Source organism: Hylaeus volcanicus, chromosome 1, assembly GCF_026283585.1.
Source record: "Hylaeus volcanicus isolate JK05 chromosome 1, UHH_iyHylVolc1.0_haploid, whole genome shotgun sequence".
Taxonomy (NCBI): Eukaryota; Metazoa; Arthropoda; class Insecta; order Hymenoptera; family Colletidae; genus Hylaeus; species Hylaeus volcanicus.
Window position 1 is genome coordinate 22,149,021 of NC_071976.1, and position 27,954 is coordinate 22,176,974.

Consider the following 27,954-nt stretch of genomic DNA (forward strand, 5'->3'; position numbering starts at 1 on the left):
GCGCGCCTATCGCCTCTTTTTCGCCACGTGTTATTTGATAACCGCCACACGGTGAAATGGCAGCCGCGCCACTCGCGGTAAATCGAAACCCGACAGAGCGAGGCGTCAACGATCGTGACCGTTTTCAACAACAATAAGTTTACAAGCGTAAGAAAATAGAAACATGCGAAGAGAACTTACGGGGGTTCTGGACGTGCGCAGGAGACGGAGGGTTGGTTCGCGTGACGGCGACCGGAGGAGGCATCTTGGCGTGCAAGGCAGCCAGGCACGAGTTCGCCACGTCGTAGATGAGATAGGCGCTGTAGTATCGGCCCGCACTGCCCATTTTCAATTTATTCTTACTGGGCACCATCGCCATTTTCGCATTCAAATATACGTATACACGTGCACTGGCCAGCACGTTTGCTCAGTCCGACGATTACTACTTTCCCCGGTCGGCGATGATCGACGCCGATTATCCAACTTGACCTCCGGCTAGATTAGAACGGCAGCTGGCCATCGTGATCCAAATTTTAGGTGTATATTCGGCAACATAATCGGCTCGTTACTTTCTCAGCGCAGCAAACACGCCCGGAACGTGCACAACATTGTTTATCTTCTAACACACTGCGTGGGATGTACTTCCACGATGTCGTTCTGTTCGGCGAATGTAGGCTATCATGCGAGATATTTAGAGCGGAACGATTTGTATGTAATGTGACAATTATCGAAATCCAGAGCCGCCGTTCTATTACACTTTAAACGTTTTTAATTGTGAATTGTAGTTTCCGCTCGTTTTTTGTAAAATGTAGATGTTTTAGTAGGATTTAAAAGTTAATTAAAACCAAACATTATTTTGTTTAATGTTCCAACATTTGCTGTTAATTTTGGAAATTTTAAAATTGAATTAAAGTTTTTATTTACTTTTCTAGTTTCTATCGAATTCTAATTATTTATATAACTAAAACAAATTTCGATCTTAGATTTATACTGGAAACAATACTTTTATGATTATACCACATGTCACATTCCATGTGCCCATTAATAATGTTCACATATAATTTAATAATGCAACGAAGACGTGTATTATTTATATTCGTTAAAAAGATAGTCTATTATATAGATAAAAAGGAAAATGACAAGACTTCGATACTTATTTTGAGGGCATCGGCTTCGAGAGAGTTCTATTAAGATCAGTATACGATTCATCAGTGAGTAGAAGTAGTCTTCGATCACAAACTTTCGGAATGGAGTCACAAAAATCGAAGAGACTGTAAAATGATGCATTTCCATCATCCATCTTGGCTTCCAAAACTTTCGCGGAAAACCATTAACGGTAAATGTCTTAAGAGGGGTTGATCGAATGATCGCAGACAACGCTTAAAGGGAGATCCACGGACTTTTCTTTTTTTTTCCACATCTTCCTCTATATTTGTAACAGAAAACTGACGGAGAAATTCAACAAATATTCATTTTTTATTTGTGCTAGAAAACGTTCGTAGAAAATTAAGTTTACATGTACTCTCTACCTGCAGACATTCCTGAACTTCGGATTCTTTGGAGTGTATCAATTGCGGAACTTGCCGTGTGAGTTAGAACAGCGAAGGCGGAGCTCCGTAACACGTAACAGAGAACAAAATTTGGAAGCGAGAGGCGGGGTGGGGGATGGAGACATCGGACTAATTCGGGTCGAACATTGAGTTGTAATGTGACACTGCGAAAGGGGCCTTGGAATAGTTAACATAACAGAAATTGGACGCGCCGGAGTGTTCGAGTTGTTCGGCTCGATGTCGGCATTTGGCCGTCGCACTAAAGAGATGGCTACATGCACAGCTCTGACCAGCGTGGAGATGGATCGTGTCACTTATATCATCGTCCGTTCCTATCTATCCCTTCTTTACATCCCGTGTTTCTCGTATGGAGTCCAGAAGCAATTAGGGAAGCCCATTTGATGACACGGGACACAAGCTTACTCGTAATGCATCAGCCCCCTGCCCTCTGATAACACGGCAGTGTTACAGATTTGCATGCAGCCGAGATGCTACGAACTTGTAATGCTCACTGATTTCTGTTACACGTACGAACTCACTTTTAGAGCTACCACCTGGACACGTAACTCTCTCGATGCCACTTTTTCTGGTGCTGTTATTTTTAACCTCATCAGGCTCAACGTACATTGTAATGTACACATACACTTTAAGATTACTTTTCTCATGCATAGTAAAATGATTATAAAACTAATCTCTGCTTAGTTATATTTTGGGAGACCGAGGGATGTAGACAAATGAGTTGCACCACGTGAGAAACATTTCGTTTACCGTAAGAAAAGAATTCGAGCCTGAGGAGACTAATGCACGGCATATACAGTAGTTGATCAACTGAAAAATAATGTTTGTAATTTCTTGTAATTATTCAACTGCAAACTTACTAAACAACGGAAAATTTCTGAACAGTACATATTATCGATTAAGTATTGAATATTTTATTAACTTCACTCTTGGCATCGACCATGAACTCTTTTGGGCATATTTCGCATGTATTTGAAACAAACATCATTGCGTTTATTGTCAGTATTCCAAATCTCATGAGACCTCTACCAAAATGCTTTTATTTGTCACGACTTCTTTATATTCGTCGCTTTACCACCTCCCAAATGTTCTCGATGGAATTGAGGTCTGGCAAGTTCTCCGGCCAGTCGACAATCGTGATTTTATTGTCGGTCAAGAACTGCGTGACTTTACGTGATTTGTGGCACGCTGCGGAAATCATGCATAAATGTGTACTCGCCATTTGGAAACGAATCTCTGGCCTGTGGCGTTAACTGGGTTTCTAAAACCTTGAGGTAGGTACTGGTCTTGCCTTATTGATTCATGGACGATGCACGATCATTCGATACCTTAGCAACTAATCAGAAGTAGCAGTGCACAAACGAAAACTAAAATGAAGTTTTGCCTTAATGTTCAGCGGTGCTTAAAGAAAATTAAAAGTTTGAAAAACTTTGAAAAATTGGTAGCTAGAATGTCCCGAATGTTCGCTGCTATGGGCAACATCATCTGTCTAATTGTTTAAAAATCCTCCCAATAAATTCAAATTAGATACTCCATTTCAATGAATATGAATTTGTCACAAAATAGCTTTTTACTTGCATCCCTCCTCGAAAAAAGCATAAATACAATGCATTATCTATCAAATGGCATAAGAAAAATGTTGTCTCCGTCAGTCGGTCTGGTAATTTGATTAACGACTGTAATTACTTTCGGTTCTGTGTATAACTACCACCATCATCGCGCACGCCTGCGTATTCCCATCAAGATAATTTATTCGCTAGCGTTCACAATTGCACACGGGTCACCAAGCAGTTAGCTAACCGGCACAAAGTTGGATCAATTTTTAAGTCGCCGAAACTCCCCGTATGTGTACGCAGATTGGCCCGAAAATTGCGCGTAACCTCGTTTCTGGCACGTGCATTAAATATTCGATTGTCGATCGATGCGGAACGACGCAGACGGGGCGCCCGTTGGTTGGTAACGACGGCGAAAAATCACTCGAGTCAATTATCCGGACTCGGATGAGTATGACGTCGGTGTTTCACGGTGACAAGATGCTGGCAGCGATTTCGATAGTGTTTCTCGGGCACAGAGCGACGATATACGACGACGACGACAACCGGTCGGATCGGTGGGCTGGGCAACCGAACGGAAACGGTGCGGTTCTGCGGACCGGAAGCCTGGACCGGAAGCGTCACGAGTCAACGGGCGCCTCTCTGATTGCATGCCGCAAACTCGGATAGATAAAAACGATCGCCGAGCGCTTACGTGGTCTCCATTTGATTACGTCGCCGTTGGTTTATGCGTCGATGGTTTTAGGGTTTTTCTGTTTTTCATGGTTCTCGCGATCGTTTAGGGAAAACAATTTCCAAGTCGCGAAGACACCGCGCTGCCAATGCGCAACCTATTCGTGGGATTTTTACCAATTTTCGCGAAATTTTTCCGAGATAATACTCTACGTTCTTTTCGCCGTGACATTTGTGACTCTCATGTGATTTAATATAATTGATATAATTGTTGTTCATCAATGGTAAAATTTGATTTGTACGTCGTTTTCTTTTTAATTTGGTTGTTAAATTATATAACCGCATTTTAGACGTTTATCGTAGTATTAGACGTTTTCACAACTTCAGAATTATTTAGCACTGATTTTCACTTTCCTTTTTGATAAGAAAGAGTATTTATGTCACTTAGATAATTTAAAAAAAAATATATATATACATTTCAATCAATCAAAGCTATACAGATTATGGCACACAAGGTCGAAGGAAGTCTGATTATCAGAATTGCGAGGCTGACTACCTCCTAGTGGACGGAAGTCGACGTACGATATTCGACCGTGTGTCGAAACAATTGTTTGCGAGTATGAGATAGGATCTAGCGCAATATTTCAACAACGAATGAACTTTGGCACGAGTTTTTGTGTCTCGATGACGTCGGCTCCCGATCGCGTTTTCAATAATTGACAGTTTCATATTCGTTTACGCTTCGGAGTGCGTTTCATCCAATACGTCCCGCGCTCAATGTATCCCATGACGCTATCCAAATTATTGATCATTACCGACAGATATCATCACGGTGAGAAACAATGGGCGTCGCGCGGTCATGCTCGAACTATTGGCGCATATAATTATCACCGGAATCGATTACATGCCATTTCGGGCTGTGAATGGCGCGAACCTTGAAAGGAACGCGTCTGCTGCCAATGCAAGCGTAAATGAGTCATCAGAAACGCAACAAATAATTGTCTGAAATTTCGCTAGGTGACATCCTGCGAACTGAGTTTCATTTAGGTAAATGTCAAGTTACAAAACGGAGTTTAGAATTTTGTTTTTTAACCTATCCAATAATCTGATTGCTGTAGAATGAGATAGGTATTCCAGTGATTCCAGTGAAAGAGTAGTTGGCACTTTTATAAACGCAAGAAGCACAATTTCACGTATACAAGTTGAATACGAATGACGCAAAACTCCTTAACTAACTTTCACAAACTGATAAATCACCATCGTCACTATGTTTTACACATATCGGCACTTTAAATTACATGTATTGTTTAAAAGGGGCGGTGAAGAGTAAAATAACTGCATATACCTAGATAGGCCAGAATAAGAATTAAAAAAAAGATATTTGTATACGGTATTATTACTTTTTAATTATATTTACTGAAAATTGCATTTGAAAATTGCAAAAATTCACGATGGTACCAGTTCTGTTAGTCGACCGGTTGAGTGGCAGCTGCTTGCTAATTAAAACTTTACAACCGTATTTTTCATATTAATATTTTCGTAAATAGTAATTAATATGTATATCACAATAACTAACCAGTGGATATGGTTATAGTTGTACACAGTTATTTTTTATTGAATTATCTACTCTTTGTCATAGAAATCATTGACAGACGCTATACCTTTTTTATAAATTAACAATGTATTGTACTGTAATAAAAAGTTTCGTTCATTACTTCAACGAACACACTTTATTCATTTATTTAGATAAGCACAAAAAACAATAAATCCAGCCGCAAAAGCTGTTCTCGAAAAATCAACTTACTTTTGTTGGAAAATTTGTGGCTTTAATCATTTTCAAATACAATTTACTGTATTAATATATAAAGAATTCACTAAAAAAAAGTTCACAAGGTCCACTTCACTTTAATCCTAGATGTATCTAGCAGTTTCGCTCGACAGATTCGCCCCACGAAAGGTGCACTGTTATACGATTTTCGCGCGATTTAGGAACATAATTGGAAGCGAGTCCGAAAGCAATCGACCATCAGCCCCAATAAAGGTGTACACGTGCAGCGTCGGTTCGTTAACACGGCACGCAGCAGGGTGCGAGGGATTATCACTGAAATCGATTACCTACCGACACGAGCCGCGAAGGTTACACCGCAGAAAGTGAGACGATAGAGAGCACACGTTACGAAAGCGAAGACAGCGCTGCGAATATTGGCTGGCCATCGTGGGCATTGCTAAAGCGGCTGGAGTCGCACTGGAAAGCACTCGATCACCTAGCTCTGAAGAAGTGTGAACAAACACACCCACACCGAGCTGTAGAACGCGCTAGAGCGATTGACGGTGTGAGTCGCACACACAGGTGCGTTAACCAGTGACGTCAAACTGGATGAACACCTATACAGGTGGCGCGCTCACCTCCATGGGCACCAAGAAAAAATAAAATTTTGGAGTTCCCGGTGAACAACATTTTTATATTTCATCTCATTTTATTCAAACATCAAAATTATAGAGCAATCGCGAAATGTTTTTATTTCGTGGAAATATGCAAAACAATCGATTGTTTGAAATATTAGTGTCAGTTTATCAGTATAAATATTTATGGAAGTGTATGAATATAGTTGTCGCTTCTGCTAATGATTCACTCAATTTTAAACTTACAAATGCAACAAATTATATTACATTTTATTTTAAAGAGCCTAAATCTCCTTTTGAAAAACTCTTCACATTCCTCAGTAAATAAAATTCATTATTTGTAATACACGATTTCTTAAAACGTGATACTTCGAACGTTTTCTTCCAAGGTTTCGTGTGCCACGGTGAACGTTTACGACAGGTAAATTAGTTTGGGAAACGCTGTGTGGTAGCGACCATCGTCATATCATATCGCCGGGCGATTCGCACACCGAGAAATCGGCTGGTTCAGTTACGTCGCGAACGGGTCGACGACAATGGATGCGCGACAGGAAGGCGGCCGTATCAAATGCTTAACAGTCGGCACAATGCCACGTATACACGCGTGCAGCTGTGCTCGCGAACGTGAGCCCGGCCAATGTGCGGCACACGTCGTCATTTCCGTCGCGAAACATTTGACCACGTTACAACGCTAATATCGAGAGCGTGCCGAGGGTGAGAGTTGAATATTTAATTTGTAGCATTGTCAGAACCTGCTGGTGCGTGTATACTTCTTTCTCTACGCGCGGCGCATCTACTAACGCCAACTAAATTTGTGATTTCCTTTGGAGACGCTTGTATCAAGAGTCTAGGTGGCAAGAAGTGATCATTAATTGATGTGGAGTTTAAGGAACTAAAAGATTATTCTAGGGCACCGATTTGCTAGCATTTCTCTTAAAAATTATCAATTGCATTCTATAAATATCTAGATGGAAAATGTTTAATGCAGAAATTATAATAATTATTAATTTTATATAAAGTTTTCAATTGTATAATAAACTTTTCAATTCTAAAGACTCTTGAAAAAGGACCTTTGAAATATTTAATAACAAAAGAGATTTTTAATAACAAAAATCACCTGTCCAAGAAAATAGAATTTGATCATTTGCCGTGTACGTGAGCGATTGAATACAAGCTTGCCTAACTTGTCTGTTAATTACTCATTAGGTTTGCTGGTGTTAGTGTTTGTAAACACTGGCGTTAGAGTGATACCTCTTTTAATTGGTTCTAACTATACACTTAGAAGTCAATAAGATCGACGTAAATAGATAATGCCACATCACTGTCAATGTTTACGAGCTTCAAACCAAGTGGAAATTAAGATTAATGGACAAACAAGGTAGCAGCGTTATACTTAATCCGAACGAATTGATGTATATTTTTAACTCACCTTTATCAATAGTATATTTATTCTTTACGATATTGACTTTAAAGTATACCTTGTCAGTAAAGTATGTAAATTGTACTACTGTTTTATGCACTATTTTCGAGTATACACGAAACAAACACATAGTTTTCTTATCTTGTACTATATTTTGTCTTGTACATGTTGTTACAATTTATAAATCATTCAAAGACTATACGTCAACATTTATTTGGTCACATTACACTGCAACGTTCTCAACATGTCTCAGGCTGGAAACGAATATTTAATCGTTGGTCTTTTCGGAATCCCCTTGGATCAAGAGAACTTGTTCCTGTGTTAGACACAGCCAGACAGGTATAATTAATCTTGCGTTGTACTTTCGTTGCTGTAACTGGCATAGACGAAACGTTCCGAGAGTTGGATAGGGTTCAAGGTGAACAGAATTCGATGAAAGTTTATAGTACAGGAAAATTTGTATGTAATTTGATATTCTTCTTCATTTATGTTTACAATTTTTTAAATGCATCGAAGACATGAATTGTTTGTTGCATTAATATAAGGTAAAATTATGAACAGTCACCTAATATTGTACGAAAAACGAAGGTAAATTAAGAATGTGTACTTTTATAAAACTTTTTATGTTTACCACGAAACATTACTAAGTTACTTGTAGAATAATACGATTAATTATCATGAATATCAAGATTAATGTTTATGTATTAAATAAATGTCTTTTTAATTCAGCAACATCATACGCGAATTTAATACGAGCAATCGAAGTTATATACGGCTTCGAAATTATCTGACCGCGCATTAATGGAAAACGATGGATACATAATTATGTATATGCAACGACCTGTGTGTCTATCGTTATTGTCATCAAGTCATTAGACCATATCGTATCAGATATGCTCCAAACAGACCGCAAACTGCGATTGAATATTTAATTCGTGCCGATGAGAGGTTTCAATCGTTAAACGAGACTCCATTTTTCCATTGGAGAGTATTCCGTGCACCTAATTAAGTGTACGTTGTTAATTACTCGTCGCGTTTACTTTTGAACGCTTTGTTAACAGTATGGGGATATCCTGTGCAAAACATTGTCAAAATTTGTATTCTGAATAATGATTGAATGCTTCCCTCATTAATGGTGTTCTAATGAAGTTTATGTAAATTAGCAATTGAGGTAGTATAAAATTTACTTTGAAAAGTTTAATTCTTATATTTTGAGTTTTTTGAATGTGAATTAACGAAAAGTCAGGAATGAATACAGGTGATTAAATGAACCAGCGCGCTAGAAACATTGTTATACCATTACGAAATACTCGGCCGTGTTACATGGTTGATTTTGTAAACATACCATAATCCGACATGCATTCCGCGTAGAAGCGCGCCGGAATCTGTGCAATTAAATAAACTACTCGCGCAATTAAATTCCAATCGTACTGTAAAAGAGTTTTTGGAGTAAAGGTGGTTTATATTTTGGTTTTCATCCTATTATGAAGCAAACGAAAGGTGTGGGGTATCTAGAGACGCGCAGAAATTCTCTCATCGTACTTTGGTCGCACCAATGAACGCGCGGTGGCTCTTCCAGTAATAATCTCCTTACGCGAAAATACTGTAATTAAATGCAATGGTTTAGAAGTAAAGTTTCCGACGTTTATTCGGTGTTGCTTAAGACGTCGCATCACATCTTAATATAACCGTCTGCAGATAATTCTGAAATGCTTTATTTTACGCATTAAATAAAGTAGAATATTTCTGAACAATATGTAACTTTCTAGAACTGATGTTGTTCATTAACTAAGTATCGATTTTACGCAATAAAGAAAATTATATGCAGAAATAATATACGTATGTTTCGTTTAACTATGAATAATATAACTAATTGGAACAAAGGTAGCGAAATTCTCTGTGCGAAATATCAGGTTCTATTATCAGGATATAATTCAAATTTAATAGAGTGAAATTCGAAATGTGAAATGATATTTTTCTAGGAGAACAATAAACGTCGTTTGATATTATAAATTATATATATTAATTTCTGCATTATGATTTAGAAATAGCCTATCGCATGTAATACTGGAATTATTGTTAACTCTAAATTAATGTATTTCACAATTTGTTTGAATAATATAGTTTTAATAACATGTGATACAAACTTAAACATACATTCGTGAATCCATTTTACTAAAAATCTAATCAGAGTTCGAGATTAGAATCTAAAACTTAAATACAAGATTCCAGTGAAATACATTTAACTGTTTAGATGCAATTGCGTCAACAGCCATACAGAAATATGTATTAGCGCCTTACAAAAATTGTGCTTTAATGGACAAAACACGATCATATTTTTCCAACTTTTAGCGATTCCAAAAATTTCTTTCCTCAGCAGCCTAAAAAGGAAAAATAGTAACTATTCATTGAAGCGAGTTCAACAATCTTTCCTTCAAGTCACGCGTATTAAATTAGCAAATCAAACAACCGCGAAACGGGAAGAGAGCTTTCAGATTTTTCGGTTGTAACAGTTGCGTGGGAGAAGATTACAATCGGAATATCTCTTTTTCGATATGAAAATATTTCACGCGGTCATCAGAGGATTAATTGAAAATGGAAATGTCGCTGGCACCGTTCTCCAATTGCGAGGCCGTAGATGGCGCCGGCAGTAGGTGTAAATGCATGAAAAAGCAAACGAGAATAATAGCCATTGCATTGCGAAGCAACCAGCCACAATGCACTTTCGTGAACGTGTATACATTCGCTAATTAGTTTATTCGTCGTATTATTACTTGAAAGCATATATGACGAGTGCTCTCTGCCAGTACAAATGAATAAATAGTTGCCACTCCAGGACACGAATCCTAACGCTATCGCGTGTTTTATTATAGGATCACGAAATTTGTAATCAAAATTATGAAATAACCTAAAACCATTGTGCAATCTCTAACGAAGTGTATACCTCGAAATTGTTCTATGTATATCTTAAAATTGTTTTATGCATGGCTTCACAAGTACTTAACAAATGCTTCCTGTGTACATCATATGAAACTTAAGATACTTTAGGATATTGGTTTTTTAATAAAACTATCTTCTTTAATAGCTGATTTTTTATTTTACATGAAAGTACACATGATTACGATTAACCGTAAAAGATGATGTTGTTTAAGTGTTCCACAAATAATAAGCTAATAAATTTCGTGTTTCGTTCAGTGCATAGTCGCACGAACTTTTTTGATAAATAATTCACAGTAAAAGTTTAGACGCTGGAATAGAGGAGTTATCGAAGCATGTAATTTTGAGTGTCAGAAATTTCATGGTTGTCGAAAGATTAATTGAAATAGGAGATAATATCAACGCTGGTTTGAAATTGTCAGAATGTAGACGAGTACAATAGTCGGGCATAAACGCATGTATGCACGCGAGTGAGCACGCGACAGACATTGTTATTCCGTAGCGAGACACTCGTCCACGTTACACAGCTAATTTCAAAGCATACCGCGATTGAGCTGATAATGTAATCCGAGAGTAGAAGCTAGAGGCTACAGAATCACAACACGTGGTTATTCCATAACAGTGAACCCTTTACCGCGTGAATTACAACTTTAGAAGGAAACAAGAACGGAGCCGATAGTCGTGTTGGGTCAGACATTACAGTTAGACTTTCACGTCCATATTATACTTATTCGTAGCGTGCATTCTCTTTGGGGCTCTAGTAGAGAACTTTCAACAAATTTATTTTCTTTTAGGCATTATTCTCAAAATGTATGTATTTAAAAATATATCAGCCAAAAGATTGAATTGTTTAGAATGGTCGTTAATATGTTTTTTCTTTTTTACATCTGATGGATAATTTAAGCTGCGAGAATTATTTGCATGGTCTATGGCGAAGACCCGGCTATAAAGCAATCTATAATACCCTCTATCCGGGTTTGGTATCAGTTTAGCATCTCCGAACTTTCAGAATCACTTCAGTTATGGTGCACTTAATTGCCAAATGATTGTTAGGAAGGGTATGAAACTATGAAACTACATTAACGGCGTGGCTACACTCATTTATTTGCAATCAGACGAAAGGTATAACTTAATTGTCGAACTTCCATATACTATCATTTGTTTGGGACGTATCTGTATCTCTAATTGGAAAATTGTTTTTATGAACGATAATAATACGATATATTGGAAAATATTTAATTGTATCCATTATGTAAAATAATATTTCTTAACAAACTTCGTTTGCAACGCTTATTTAAGAAGACAAAAATAATTATGCTATTTTCAATCATAATTTCAAAATATCATTATGAATAACACACTCATGCAATAAATAATACGATAATATTTGAATAAGAAAGTGCTTCAAATTTGCATCTGTACACTTTGCGCATTTTTGCAACTTGCACATTGAATGCGATTCAACCAAATATCCATTCAACTTTGTTACTTCATCAATGCAGGATTATTTCTTGACTCTACAATTTCTAGCATACCAACCTAAGTTTGTAACTCCTTCAAATATGCATATTGGGGTCGCGTCGAAACTCCTGTGAACTTGATTAATGTACGAAAATACGCAAACGCTGGTAAATTTGGAACGATCAGACTGTCGGCAAACAAATGCAATTAATGATACTACTGAAAGGAACAAGAAATTAAATGAACACCCATTATGAACGGAAGTGCTTGGCCATTTTTAGCGGTGTGTGTTATTATGCCATTTATACTTTTATCACATTTCTCAAATATTTAACCTCGTTCTCGAAATGGAAGAAAGAAACACTTGTTCATACTTCTTCATATTTTTTTATTAACGTCAAAAATACATCGATGTCTATATAACATTAACCCGTTTAATGCCATCTCAAGGTACCTAAAATAGATACATGCAGGATAGTAGTTAAAAGGCAATCATGTATTAACATACTTGTGTTAATACTTCAAAAGCGATTATTCCAACCCAATGGGTTCAACCAACCTTTGCAGTTTACCACATGGTGGAATATTCTAGCTAAATATCTATATGTTATATATAAATATGTCCTTAATATGTAATAACCTTGTTATGTATCATTATTATCGACATTATTACGTCGTGGGATATTGCCAGTGAATTCAAAGTGATTAAACACTTCGTCAACAACTTATGAATCTCATTGTATGATATTTAAGTACAATGGTTTCTTCCAAAAGTCAATTCTCATTTTTATTATTAAGATGGTTATATCTATTTACTGAACTAAATTTTTTTTGGTATTGTTACGTATCTATTTAATTCCCGTGGTTGAAATTTTAACACTGCTTTTAATTTCTTTAAATGTGAATGTAAATAATCGTTCCAATTATCAAGTCTCCTAGGGTCGCATCGAAATTTTGATAAGAATGCTCGGATAGCAATGCTGACGTATCATTGCTCGAGGTCTTCGTTCTGATGTATTCTCTATTGTTCGTGTTACAATTCTCGCGAGCATGAAGTCTCGCGTGTATCTCCTCGAGAAACTTCATCCCCAGACTTTCGCGCGTATCCACTACTCACCACCTACGCGAATACACTCAACAGGTTAGTGCGCCCACACAACCATCTGCCACGGTACATCCAACTCGATTTGTTTTGTTTCCCCAGCGCGGAGTGCGTTTTCTAAAGGTAACCGAAGCAATTAAATCAGTAACGAAGAACTTGTCCCGCGTGGAGTCGCAAGAGAGTAGCCCTTCACGGAGAACTCGTTGCAGCACCACTTCGGATAAGTACACACTTGTATTGCTACGTTCACCCCTCGAAACAATGAATTCCTTCCGTATTGGTGGTTGTTCGTTCGCGACAAATTGCTTCCTAATGCGAACGGAGAAAGATAAATGCAGTGAAACAGAAAGATGAACGTCGCTCAAGCGAGAATTAAGCGATGGAATGTCGTAATGGATTGTTAAACGCGATAAATCGATCGTGAATTGAAATCTCGTCGCATTAAGTCGGCATTAGAGGCTGAAACAATGACGCGTTGCTAGATTCGCGTTCAATGTGTTAACGAAGCAGATGAAGTTTACGAAATGGTAATTTAATCACGTCAGGGTAAGTGCATCTAAGTTTGTCACTAACTACATATATCAACGATTCAAATGATTCTATTCGTATCATTATTGATGGTTTAGTACAAATATTATATTTCCTACGTTTAACTAAATCAGATCAGCGATCTATTTAAAATACGTGGGTCAAATTAACTAACTTGATAGATTTAGCGTTAAGGCTTACCTACATTTTTTACAAACAGTGTAATTTAACTTTGGGTAGATAGTACACGTTCATCCGATTCGAACATGATAAGACTCGAGCTCGAGAGGAGTTCAAAACGACTAGAGAAGTCAAACTCGACGGGAGTCATCGTAGGCTTAACAATATTAACGTACGGGAGAATGGAAAATAGGTGAGTCGAACGTATCGGGTCCGGACTCTTAAGCCCGTCGTCGTAGAACTGTAGAGGTGCAATCGAGTTCAAGAGTCGCACTCTTCGTACAAGTTAGCTACATAGACGACACGGAAGTGGCGTTACACTCTACTCGGGATTTGAAAATTTTGATCAATGATGATAACGAGGAGAACGGGGAGTTCTCGAATAGAGTCAGTGGAGACGATAAAAAGCATCGGTTACAGATTGCGAGGAGCCACGAGAATGGAATGGCTCGAGCGAGGGAGAGACCGACGAGGGGTTAAAGGTGAAGGAAGGAAGAGATGGAAGAAGAGCGAGTTCGTATTAAGGGTAATGGGCATTATCTCCATCGATCCCGGCTCACTATTCTACCACCCGACTCCCACGTCGCCCATCACCCACTATTCTGGAGCTGCTGGATAGCTGGTCGGATCGTTCGAGTTGGTCAGAGCAAAAACGCATAGGAATTCATCCGTCTATGGTGAACGGCGGATCGCAAAATGCGGGTACCCCGACTGAGAGATATCGCGAGGCGCGTGCGTGAATACTGGAACCATTGTTTTTCTCATGCAAAAAAAAAAAATGATCATCCATCGAAGTTAGTGGGTTTGTCAATGCGCCTGGTCGTTCTTTTTTTTCTGCGCGAGGGTGATGGAAAGAAAGGGAACACCACCATTTCCCGGCTCGATCGAAATGCCAATTACTACCCTTAACGCACACTCAATTAATCCGCAATTTATAGCGGTTTCGCGAATCGACGATGAACGGTCAATTGCGGGAAGTTTATGGAAAGTTTCGACGGTGATAGGTAATATTCCCCGCTCTCGTGGCCGGCCGTACAAATATAGCACGCGAAAATCTCCATTGTTTTCGATATCGTCCGTTGGAACGAGGCGAACCTATAACTTTCGCCCGGCGGCGAATATTTGTCGGATATAAAGTAAATCGTACACCGAAGCCTGGGAGTGGATTTATCGGGGAATGAACGGAAGAAAGTTTTAAATGAAAACGTCAGTTACAACACGTCGAATTCGCGACTTTTCGATTTCCAGGGGAAAAACTAGATTCTTATGTTCGAGCGACACGTTGACCCTCCAGCGAGCCGAGTGAATTTCAGATGCTCTCCTCGTCCCGAATCATCGAACCGGAACATCCAATCGGTAGCCCTGGATTGAGCGAAGAGGTTACACGTATCGAATACGTTCCTCAACTTCGCCGTACGGAGGCGAGGCGAGGCGATTATGTTCGCGATTGACTTTCGGTGTGGCCGCCAGCTAATCAGTTTAAATTAGGGCGCGGCTATACGGAAAATTTCAAAGTCAACGTCGAACCGATATTACCGGATGACGCTCGGCCCGATTTCGGATTTTACGACGGTTTTACCCTTTTTCCATTACTGGCTGCGCACGGTGCGTCAAGTGGAAAGAGGGTGACGGTGACTAATTGTCGTAAAAGGCGATCATGATATGTCCCGCCTCGTAAATCTGATTGGCTTCGCTTACTGACCTCGCTTGCAATCTCGTCGCTACGATCGCTCCGCGTCGCACGTACGTCGCGCTACGCCCAATTCGGAACGGCATTTTTAGAATTCCCGAAATCGACCGCGGTCTTTTTCACCGATTCAGAGATATTACGTAGGCTGACGAAAGCGTCCGGCCGAGATTTTATCGCCTCCGCTTTAACAGCGAGCCCCGCGAAATATGTTCTCTGTCTAACGAGACCGTGACCGCCGCGATTTAACCCTTTGCACTTGGTTGTCACATCTGGGGGGATATCGTAACTCTGGCAAACTTTCTTTGCGATTATGCTGGATAAGCTTACGCGAGAGCACCTATCCTTGAAATGTTCCACTCAAATGGTACGAAAAAACAAACAGCGATACGGTATACGTACAGTACCGTGCAAAAATGATAGACTACTTATGGTGCATTACATCTTTTACATTTTTACTGCTGAAGAAAGAGTACGAATTTTGAAATCGTCTCAACTACACCCCATATTCGGTTCTTACACTAATTCTGGGATACCCTGTATAGTTCGATACTACATTACAATTTGTGATCTGGTGTAACTATTGTTTATTTTGCATCATTCTTGTAAATATCGATTCGTATCGACGTGTCCATCTCCTACACACACAAAACTACTAAAGGGTTGAAAGAATGTCGACGATGCGAAGAATCTCGGCAGACTGTGAGAGAAGCAGGAGGCGAGTGAGAGCTTTTCATAGCGGGAGCCATCTTTCACGACAACCTCCTACAGTTTTACGGTAACCAGAAGATATCTGGATAAGAACACGATTCGCCACCAGTATCCCTTGTTTTCGCCCCTAAACCATCTCTGCTTTCCTTTCCCATCCTGCTCCTTAACTTCAACCTCTTTGCCCGAACAGTACTCCACCGATAAGTAGATCTCTATCAGGATTATCTAGAGAATCCAGTTGCATTATTGCCACATTTGGGATATGAGAGCAGATGTAATCACCGAGTTCTCTGATATTCATTCCTGTGAATAGGCATACCCCAAACTTTTCTCATCGTGTGAGTAAATTTCTGCAATTAGGCTATGTTCTCTTTTGACCCACTTGCCTTTTTGTAACAATTTTGTATTATTAGTATATCAAATATTGTTTTACATTCATTGAAGTATTTATTTATCATATTTTATACATATGATCACTATAATACCATTTCAATTTTATGGAGATTTAGCAAATTCCTTCGTGTAGCTGAGACGTAATAGTGTGTAGGTAAGTCGAGGGGAGATTATTGTACGTTAAAGCAAAAGGTTGAAGTGCAGCATTTTCGCACGGCAGGACCCGCATGAGGTAGCATTAAGATAGCATCCCTTCCAGAGGAGTGTAACAAATACGCAAACTTTTCTCGTTAACCTAGCGAGATTCGACAGACTGTGGTTGCCGTTTACGTCGAAAACGTGAATCGGATATAAACAATTTATCCCAACTGAATGTGTAAAAAATTGCGACTCGTATTCAAATCACGTTGGTGAGGATGCAAGAGCTTTTTCAGTTTGAAATTTGATAGTATCGAGTTTAGAGAGCAACATTGAAAGTTTGTTACTATTCACACTTTTAACTATCGGCCTATTTAGGGAGACTCTACGCATCAGAAAAAAACTTTCTACATTGATATATATTGATCTAGCTACTTAAATTCTGGACGTTATTATCACTGTTCCACAATAAAATTAGAAAATCCTAATAGACTAAAATTAAACACTAAAATTTCTCACTCAAAATTTCATCACAATCGGCGTGATACTATTTTGAAAATATAAGCTGAATTTATGTTGGCATTAGGAAGGTATCAATTATTCATTCGGACTCCTAATCCAGACTTGGGAGACTGCGTAGAGCTCTTCTGGAATTAGACCAATGCGGCTGCGACTTCTCCGTTGAGCTGGGCACTTATATCTTGACAATTGAACACCTTGTAGATTCTTATCGACACTGGCATATACGAACTCATTCACGTTCTTCCACGTTGCCGGAGTATTCTACGCGCACGTCGCGATGGAAAGTGGAATTTTGAGTAATATCCATCTACGAATGTAGAACCGTACTATCCCATCCTATTTCAGCCCCTTTTCATCCCGCTACTCTCTTCTCGTACTCTCCATCTATCTTCGTTCGTTGAACGTAATTCAATTCTTGGAGCGGAGTGGAAGCATCAAAATATTAGCATATTGATCAGCCTACCGCTACCTGCTCTCTTAAATCCACAAGCGTGAAAAGCACTTAATGCGAGCAACCACTTTGGCCGCTGTTACAGCGAATGCAATATCCGTCGCCTGTTGCGATCCTCCATATTGTACTCGATATCTGTTGATGTTGCAAGTTTTTAAAGAAGGTGTTATGTTAACAGGCCGTGGGACCGCGCGGATGACGGAAGAAGCGATGGAATTTTAACGCGATAAAAGCGGGAAAATATCGACAAGACCGGATATTCTGTAATGTATTATCTAGTAATAAGCTGACTGATATAAGAGTCTAAGAAACTTTTATTTCAGGAGATGAAAATTAATTTTTATTTTATACATAGAACAAACAATCGTGGGATGTCAGTGCTTTTACACATAATAGTATTTTGCATAATGTTTTATACAGAAAGAATTATTGAAATCGTTTCAATTCGATTTAATTTAAATCGTATATAGCAAAAACTGAGTCTCGCGACAGTTCTATTTTTAGTTTCCATTACGGCTGATTTCCTTGAGAGAATACGTAGAGTACTCATAGTAACGATGACCAACCCGTCGACACGTGGACGCGCCTAATGATCGCAGGTTTTAATGCAGGGGCAATGAGCTTTAGGAACAGTGTCCGTGGTTGTATCTTCAAACAACCCTCGCTCGGCACGTGACGGTCTGATTAAGGCGAATTTCACGCTAGAAATAATTTTTCGAGCTTATAATAGCATTCCACCTATACATAGGGTGCGTTATTCCTTACGGCGAACCTAAATATTTCCGTCGTTTTTAATGACATGAAAAAATCTCTTAGGAAGTATTTCCTCGAGATCACGTTTCCTAAGATTTCAAGCTCACACACCCTGTATTAATTTGCATTTTAAACCACTATATAATTATTTCTTTGTTTTATACTTATTAGTTACGTAAAGTAGTTAGAATTTATGTTCCAATATTATTATTTTATGTCACTCGGTAATCCTGGTAGTCGATTTCGACAGCTCACCGAACGAAACGATTTACGGTCGACCATGCATCTCGAGACTCGTGAACTCGACCTAGTCGACGAACACGAATTCCGCATCTGGCTTACAGCTGCTGCTTTATAGGTAGGAGTACAAGGGTGTCCTAGTCAGCCATCCAAGTAGTATAGAGTCAGCCTCCTAGTCAGCCAGCCAGCCAACCAAGCAGTTGATACACGAGCAGGCACTGTAACGGTCCGACACCTGCTGATCGTCGAAGCACCTAACATTAACCAAGGGAAACATAAAAAGGGACTTACTCTGCAAAGGAGAACCATGCAAAGGAGTTCACAGAAACATTTTTCTTACTTTCGACGATACGGAAGTTTTAGTACAAGAAAAGCGTGGTACGGGCGTAGGTGGGTAAATATACCAGTAGGGATAAAAATCACTTAAATTTTACAATTTGTCAACATAGAATTTCTTCGTTAACTATTTAAAGGGGGAAGCCAACTTGGACACACGAAAATCATATCTGCATTCAACAATTGTTTTTTTTTTTTCAAAAACAATTAACTCGATATAAGTTCAACAAAATTATGCAACTATCAATTGTACATGCGCCATCGCGTTATATTTATTATAAACATAAAATACTTAAAGTATCAAGATCAGCTTGCATCTAGCGTGCGTCAGATTTAAAAGTCGTTACGGTTGGTAGTTTCAAATCATCGGAAAATATGAAAACTCAGCTGTTAACGGGTAGACAGAAAAAGCAAGGTGTTCAAGTTTGAACCATATGGAACACTAGATATTCCTCGAATTGTCTGCAAGGAGTAGTCACAGAACTTAACAATTTGAGTCCGTGGGTCTGCTTAAGGGTCTTGACTTTACCCGAGTATCCGGGTAATCCCCATGTCCTTGGCTATTGCCTACATAATCCCCATACCCGTATTACCCGCATACCCGATATGACACGGCATTAACTGTGGTCGGGTAATACGGTTACTGTTCTCCCCTATAATATTATATGTACTTTTAACTCGATTACAGAATAATATTTGCGATTATTTTCTATTAGCCTACGATCAATTTACTATTATATAGAGAGTGGATTTGTTGTGATACTATTTGAAGAACACACGGAACCATATTATTTGAAATGGTTGCCATGATATCTCGAGTTCTCAATAGATTAGTTGTAACATAAGGGACTAGTTAGTTGAAATTTACTTGTAAAAGAAAATAATTGAAAAGATTAAATCGTGACACCGAGACTATAAAAGTTTTAATATGGAACTTTCTAAATAGTTTAGCAAACTGGTATGAGATTGAGTAAATTTGGTGAACTCGCCGAGATAAAAAAAAATGCTGGATAGAACGTCACCGTGATAACAAGCGGTAGCAAATTAGAATTGGAAATTGTGAATTGTAAGGTTCAGGGTTGGCTGTGGAAATATTCTGTGACAAATATTTGTCTTTTCCCATTGAAGTAATTTTAATTTAAATTTATATATGGTTGGAGAGCTTTTTCTGTACCTTTAGATAGAAAAATATTGGATTTAAAATGACACTTTAATATTATCTTTTCTTGCGTCGATTTGCATACTTTAATGTGCAACAGTTTTTAATACAATATCTATCAAATTTTAAATAAGCGTGGCCAGAATGTTGAACATTCTTCTCGTCGGCGCTACAATATACAGGGTGAGGAATTTAGAACAGGTCACCTGAATAATTCGTTTACTTTCAGCGAACGAAAAAAAATGTGTCGAACAAGAGTTGTTTGATTTTACTTTTAAGATTTAAACTTAAAATGCCGTCATTTTGTCAATTTTCTTTTAATTCTTTTTCTCTACTTCACACTGTAACCACATTCACAATGAATAGAAAACAATCATTATTGACATGAAAAAATTGAGTAGAATCGGCTGCAAAACAATCATGAAAAAAAGCTTTGTTTTCAATGCTCAAAGCTGTGTTTGAATCAGTTTCCAAAATTCTTACTGTTTTTCTTTGGAGGTATGCTTCATTAAAACTTGGCGTGTCTTAAAATGGCTATATAGAGTGCACTTTTGTTCGAACTGCCATAATCATTTGGCGGTTCCGCGTATGATAGATTAGAATATAGGATTCGAGTGTTTCGCGCTGAGTACGCAATTCATCCTTCCCGTGGAAACGTACAATGCGCAAGAAGGTTCCATTATCTCGCATCGAAGCGAAGAAAGGGAATTCGTGAGCGCACTCACCAGCCATTTTTTCGCTGAAAAGAAATCCGCGTCTGGTGTCGATCGAGTCTAACCGTGAGACTTTTTCTTTCGAACCGTCTTTCACGGCTGAGTCTTTCTCATGCCAAATTTTAGATTTATCCGTCGCTGAAAGAGGGTCAGATTTTGCTCTTCTCGCAGTCAAGGCAGCCGGCCAACTGCACGCAAATCCATGCGGTTTTCCACGTGTAATCCACGAGACTTCGTCCCATGGAAGCGGAAAGAAGAGGACAGAGAGGAATTCAAGGAAGATCTCGTGCGTCGTCCACTTCCGCAATGATTCATTCGTTCGATGTATCTTGGCGTCGCCAGCTCTGTCGTTCTTCTACCCAGCTACTAAAACAGTATTCTTAGGTATCCACGAGTATTTCCATCCGCGACAATATCATCTCCCTCTAGCGTCGCCTTTGTACCCTGTCTTCTTCCATTTCATCCCGAATCCCCCGTTATGCACCATATGCCGTCCTCGAAGACCAACGTGGGAGGAATATACGAAACTGTCTTGATGTTTCCGCGGTCGATTTTTACCAGGAGAATGGTCTCCAAGCATCGACCGTGGGCTCGTTTTCAGCCAAAACAATATCATTTCATCCTTTCTACGAGGTTTTCCATTCTCTCTCGGGTCACTTCCTCGGTCACGACAGGTAGCGGGCCTGGGTTTCGCGTCGCAACCCGTAGGTGGACTACACCGACAGCCATTCGGTCCTCTGGGTCTCGGCTATACCAGAACCTATACGACTGGGCGGCAGAAACACCACTACTAGCTGCAACACTAGCGCTGCCAGCCATACCCCTCCGTCTCCATCAAGTTTAACTTGGCGCAGCGAATTTCCAAGTACCGTTTTACGAGTTTTCGTTGCCACTGGGAATAGACGGATCAGTCGTTACGCCGCTCGGTAAATGTTGTTCCCGAAGTGACTACTGCATCTATACAGTACACTCAGTCGTTTCTATGGAGCGAACCGGATAATCAATTTTGCAGCGAGATTACAATTCGTTTGTGACGCTCCACGAAACGAAACGGTCTATCGTTAATTAGTTACAAATTGCTTTTATTTTTTCACTGTGACCATACCTCCGACAGATTTGTTGGGATTGATTATGAGTGAACTCTTCACAGTATAACAAAAAGCTTTTAGAAGGAAATAAAAGCTAAACCATAGACCTAAAAAAAAAGTAATCTTTACGAATTAAAATATGGTTTATTAATTTCAATACACTTTGGTATCGTAAAATAAATGTATTTGCATCTTTCCCAAAGAATAAAAATTTTATTGATCACGTATTTAGGTCAGTTACGAGATTCATCTTCGAGGTTGATGTTTTCCAATCGAAACTTTTCAAACCAACCATATCCTAATTGTTTTATTAATATTACGAGCGGTCGTCACTGCGTTGTATTCCAATTTAAATGTGCACGAGAAAAATATATACTCTAATTTAATTTCTATCGATTGTACAATTTACTCGGCAATTATTCTTACTAAAGCAATTAACGAAATACGTCTCTCTTCCTTTTTAGCTATATTTAATATTTACACAAGTGTAAATTACCCAAGTGTCGATTAACGAGTAATGCTTTTTGAAAGAGCCACGAAAAGAAAACTTTCTAATATTTTTAAATATATACTTCGTAAGATTAACGGACAATAAATTATTAAACACGTGCAAATATTGAAAATACGTATAATGGACGCAGTTAGAAGAGGCGGAAACAGCGAATTTGTCGGATTGTCTGTTTTTCTTCTCGAGGACAACGTGCTGATCAGATTCGTTCTTCAGTTATCGACGTGTCACTGTCAACATACTCGAGGACGAAACTCAGGGCGAGTTCCTCACCCCAGCCGTTCATGTGTGAGATAAGTTGCCAACTTTGGATAAGTTTTCCTTCTCTGTGAAATTGTTACAAATTCTACCCCACTCGCTTATTTCCGATTGTCGTCATTTATTTCGCGTTTAATAAAAATCCCACACGAAGAGAAGGGTCCAGAATTAGTAACAATTTTAAAGAGAGGGGAAACTTAATACTTTGATAAAATAAATTATTTTAAAAATTAATTAGAATAGAATACGATATCGTGAGTACAAGAGGATTAAACAATTTCTGGTATACCATATGAAATATTTTCCTTAGCACTACGGTTATTGACAATCAGTTGTGCCTATAGTTTAAGCGGACTTAGCCACGATATTTTTAGATATTATCGGGATAATACGTATGCAAAGTCGCTTTATCTCTTTGACTACCTGAACAATGAAATTGTTTTTACATATTTATCAGACACTAGCGTAATTCATCGCATGTCGTATGGATGGTGTGCAAGCTGCTTCGAAATATCTGAATCAATAACAGTGCGGTAAAATGTGACTGCCCGCTCAATCATTTATTTCCAAGTGGCTGGAACATCCTTGGAAAACTTGTTCGACCTGGGCTCCGACAAATTCCAAATGTGCGTACGAATAGTGCGTAATAATGCTTTATTAGAAAAAAAGAAGAAAAAAAAATATACATGTCGAATTGAGTAACCTCCTCATTTTCGAAGTCGGTTAAAAAATGTAGCCATTTACCCTTAATCGCAATTACTCATTGAGTGTTATTAATATTTTATAACTAAAAATGAGTTAATGGATCTCTTTATTGCAGTTTGTTGTCGATTATAAATATACGTAAAATTTATCACATAATTTAAAACTACTCGGAAATCGTCCCTACAGTTGTAAGGACCATACGATGTATACATAAATTAAACCATCTGAAAGAATATCTTTTAAATTTCCTTTGCATTTCAAACTACACAAATTTTATTACATACGTGAACCAAGTTGGAAATATGATAATCTAAATTTACTTTCTCGGCGTAATACGTCGCGTTAAGTATGATCAAATCCTCGTATTCAATCGCATTCGTTCCTAAAATTGGACTTTTACGAACGACAGAACTTAAAACAAAATCATTAAGATTATGGTTACTAAAGGGAAACATACATAATTATATTTTTCTCTCGCAACTCTGCCTCTAATGAGATATTTATATTTCGAGGCAGATGTATTTCGCATTGAGACGTCCAACTCTGCCCGTTTATTTTAATATGAGTCATTTACGAAGATCTCCATTGCTATACCTGCCCTTTCGATAATATTTTAAACCAGGAAACAAATATGAACAAATTAATGTTTCCCAAATGGTAAAGATAAACATTTAAACAAATACTAAAGTATTTGAAATTATTGTCGTTTTTGTTTTGATTACAATGTTTTAACAGATAATACAGTAGAATAGTACATAAATAACTAGGAAATTATGAATGAATTCAGATCTCTTCTAGAATAAAGAAAAATAAAAAAAAAAATAAATATACATGTCGAATTGAGTAACCTCCTCCTTTTCGAAGTCGGTTAAAAATACTGACGATCCAACATAAATCAGATCATCGAAGTAAAGTATTTTCTAGAAGGGGCTTTAGGATTGAATTTTGTAATAACAAAATCCGCCTATCAATGGAGTCGATTAATTGTAGTCTTTCATTCAAAAGTAGACAATCGGATATCTTCTATACCATTTGAGTTTGATTAAAAAACAAAATCCTTGAGCCCTTTTAACAAAAACGGCTCAATTTTCTAATTTCGAAAAGCCTCGGACGAGCTCAAAATTCTCGCAAAGACCGGAAGAATTCGCAGCGTTTAATTTGCACGGTAACTAACTGGCGCGGAACGAAAATAGTAGCCCATTCGAAGCTTCAATTTGATCCAGCTCCGCGCTCGCGCTCTGTACCAATTAATAACAGCAATTGTCCATAGAATTAACAACGCTAACAGTTGTTACAATACAATATCGGAGCCGGACCCGCGATCAGCACTCAATATTGAACGTTACTGTAAACTGGCTGACGCGGTAATTAATTTATAATCAAATTTAAATGGATCCGCGAACAGCGGTAACGAACGAGCTCGTTCGGAACGAAGAGTCGTGTCGATAAATCTACCACACACAGGGAGGGGACAGTCTATGCGAGAGATCGAAACAAGCCGCAATCAGGTGGAAGGCGCGGAAAACGCGAAACTTAATAGGCGCTGCATAAAGTGGCCTCGAAGCAGCCCGTTGGCAAGAGGCCGGCGACGGGTGGGTGGTGGCAGTGGAAGGGTGAATATAGAAAGACGGGCTGGTAACCACCCCTGCAAGGTACCTACGTGGCATTCAGCGGCGCGAATGGTGGTGGCGCGGGCTGGCGCGCCAACTAAAATTGAATCTGCGGACGAAACTTCGGTAACCTCGTCAGGAAACCGAAGCTAAAGCCATCCATCGCCTCCGCTTTCGTCGTCGGCCTCTTTCCTGTCGGCGTAGCCATTGTCGACTTCTGTTCTATTTTGGAAAATTGCTGGCTCTTTCGTCCGTCCGTGAGTTTCGCAATCGTGTCCTTTTTCCTGGCTCATTTTCGACCTGGTTAGACCCCTGGTCGTGTCGCATTAACCCTTTGCGCCTCGAAGAACACTTTTACGACTCCACCGGCGCATATATGGCGACATAATATAAATCGTTTGCATACGACCTGGAGCTGGCGAGACCCTTTATGCTCCAGCTAGCATTACCACAGTACAGTGGAACCTCGATTAACCGGGGTTCGATTATACGCGGCCTCAATCAACCGGGGTCCTAATTATCCATGACTAGGATCATACACGGTATAATGAATTTCTCGCTTTCTGAAGCAGTGTGAAAATTGTTATCAAATATACACAATGACCTAGTCGTCACAAGATTGCGGATCTTGATGCAAAATAAAATTTTCTTAAGTATAATTGATAAAATAACATAAATAAAATAACATAACATATATAAATAATTTATACATTCATACATAAATAATACTTTTGATTAATAACAATTAAAATTTTTGCTCCATTTTTGCACACGATATATTGTTAATTATATTATAGTACACTATGTAATATTATTTTAAATATAACGGTTTTTACTTCTAACAATAATCTTTATTTGCGGTTACTATATTCATGTTTGAATTTTCAGTTAGAGGAAACGAACAAACACGCGGACGATCCCAGTAAGTAAGTGGGTTTTACTCGTTCCAAGAACGAGTGAAATGACCGTATAATAGATGAAACTCTCTTGGTTATTGATTTCGTTGCAGACTTCAAGAACCATAGTCAGTGGTACATCGGTCGGAATTGTTAATATCTTAAACGGCTTTCAATAATGTGTAAGTTGAATTCAATTATAAATGCATTTTAATAAATTACGCGGCGACCTTGTACATTATAGCAGATTTCAATTTAGCTTGCAATTAACGTTGCTGTTCATTTCGTTTGTCGTTGTACAATTTTCACTTGAATATTTCACGCTTACCAATTTTAATTATTTTCTCTTAAACGCAGGTCCTACCTTCAAAGGGTACCATCTACGATTTATTCGAAAGAAAGACTTTAATTCTACGCTTATAACGTAGATTTTCAGTGAGAAATTGCGAAACGTAGTAACGCCACTTTTCCTTCTACTTTGATTTCTCGCTAGTCTCTGAGACATTTTGAGTTCAGAACACACCGACGCACTCAAACAACGAAAGAGCTCACGACCTCCCTTCTCTCAATTCAATTATGTGGATTACTACGTTCTTGAATTGCATTTAAACGAATTTCGCGTTCTAACGGCCGTTTCGTCGCTATTATAGTATATTGAACAAGCAAACAGTTTACGAGCACTTACTCTAGGTACGTCGTGTCTGGGATGCGCGGGAATATCCACTTGCGAATATCGAAAGGGTTTGGAAAAACCACCTGAATGTTGCGCAAGAACGCGCCGGTGCATCGATATTACCTCCGATCACGCGAAAGAAGTTTCGGTTTTACATAAAGATCTTGTAAACACATGTAGGTGTTCCGATGTTTATACGAAAAGAACTTTTTAAATGCACAAAGCCCTTTTTGGAAAAGCTTTTACCATTTCAAAAATCACGGGAACCTTTTAATTATCATTTTGCCAACACATTGTGTACTTCACTTTCTCTAATACCAAACAAACAAGCCTCGTCAGCCGGCCGTAGTTTAGCACCAAAGGTATCATCGCTTCCCCAAACGAGTTTGCCCGCGAAACAAGGAACCTTGGCACTTTCGTTAAAGCGAGAATTCCTGTTCTTCGGGTCAGTCAGCGTATCTGATACATCGCGTGCGTCGCGGAGATACGTACTGGAAACGCTCAAGCGTTAGGTGCCGCAAAAGAGAAAAAAAAAGGGGGTCGGAAAAGGAGGAAGTTGTAAGCTCGCGTTTCGACGGTTTCGGTCCGTGGCTTGGGCCAGTATTTAATCCTTAAGTAATTAACGGGATTGATTCACGCTGGAGTCCGATACGGGGCCAAATGCCGTGATGTCTGGTGGTCTTCGATAAATTCCATGCATCCACTTGCCTACGTAGCTAACGTGCATGCCACGCAGGTAGTATACGTGGCGAAGTGGCACGATGCCGGGACTTGCGCCCTTGTTACGCTCCCACGACACGTACACTTGCGATGTAACGGTAACTACAGTTAGTACGTGCTAAGTGTGCACGGCTAGGGATTGCCCTATTGGCAGCTCTGCGTATTCCGCGCTCTGGATTACACATACGTGGATAAACACGCCTTCGTACACTGTCGCGCGATGCATTATGGTGACTTTCTTCCCCCGCAACGAGCGTATCGCGCGCTAGCCTTCCTTCGCGACCACGGATCATCAATCCATCATCTAAATTCAGCGGTTCCGCTCTGTTTACATGCGCGACTAATACAGCGTTTCCCAAACGGTGCTTCAAGATTTTGTTTTTTAATCAAGAAAATACACACGTGGCGTAGAACATGCAGTACTGTACAAATGACAGCATGTCCAGCTTGGGACATACTTCAATGAAACTGTAGTTTCATATATGTTCATAAAATAAATATGATGTACATTTGTCATTGCGCTTTATATAATATATAATATATATATATATATATACTTTAAATATTATTTATTATATATATATATATAT

At 38.8% G+C, this 27,954-nt stretch overlaps 1 protein-coding gene across 6 annotated transcripts in view; it reads right to left on the reverse strand.

Moving 5' to 3' along the window:
* LOC128881777 (nucleolysin TIAR) overlaps positions 1-27,954 on the reverse strand; it is a 504,665-nt gene that overhangs the window by 177,303 nt on the left and 299,408 nt on the right. Inside the window, exon 1 of one of the 6 annotated variants that reach the window (XM_054133122.1) lies at positions 181-719. The exons of the other annotated variants lie outside the window; for them this stretch is intronic. Within the exon in view, the coding sequence (XP_053989097.1) occupies positions 181-358 (178 nt within the window). The 5' untranslated portion in view covers positions 359-719. Of the gene's footprint in view, positions 1-180; positions 720-27,954 lie in introns of those variants that run through there. 6 annotated transcript variants of the gene reach the window in all.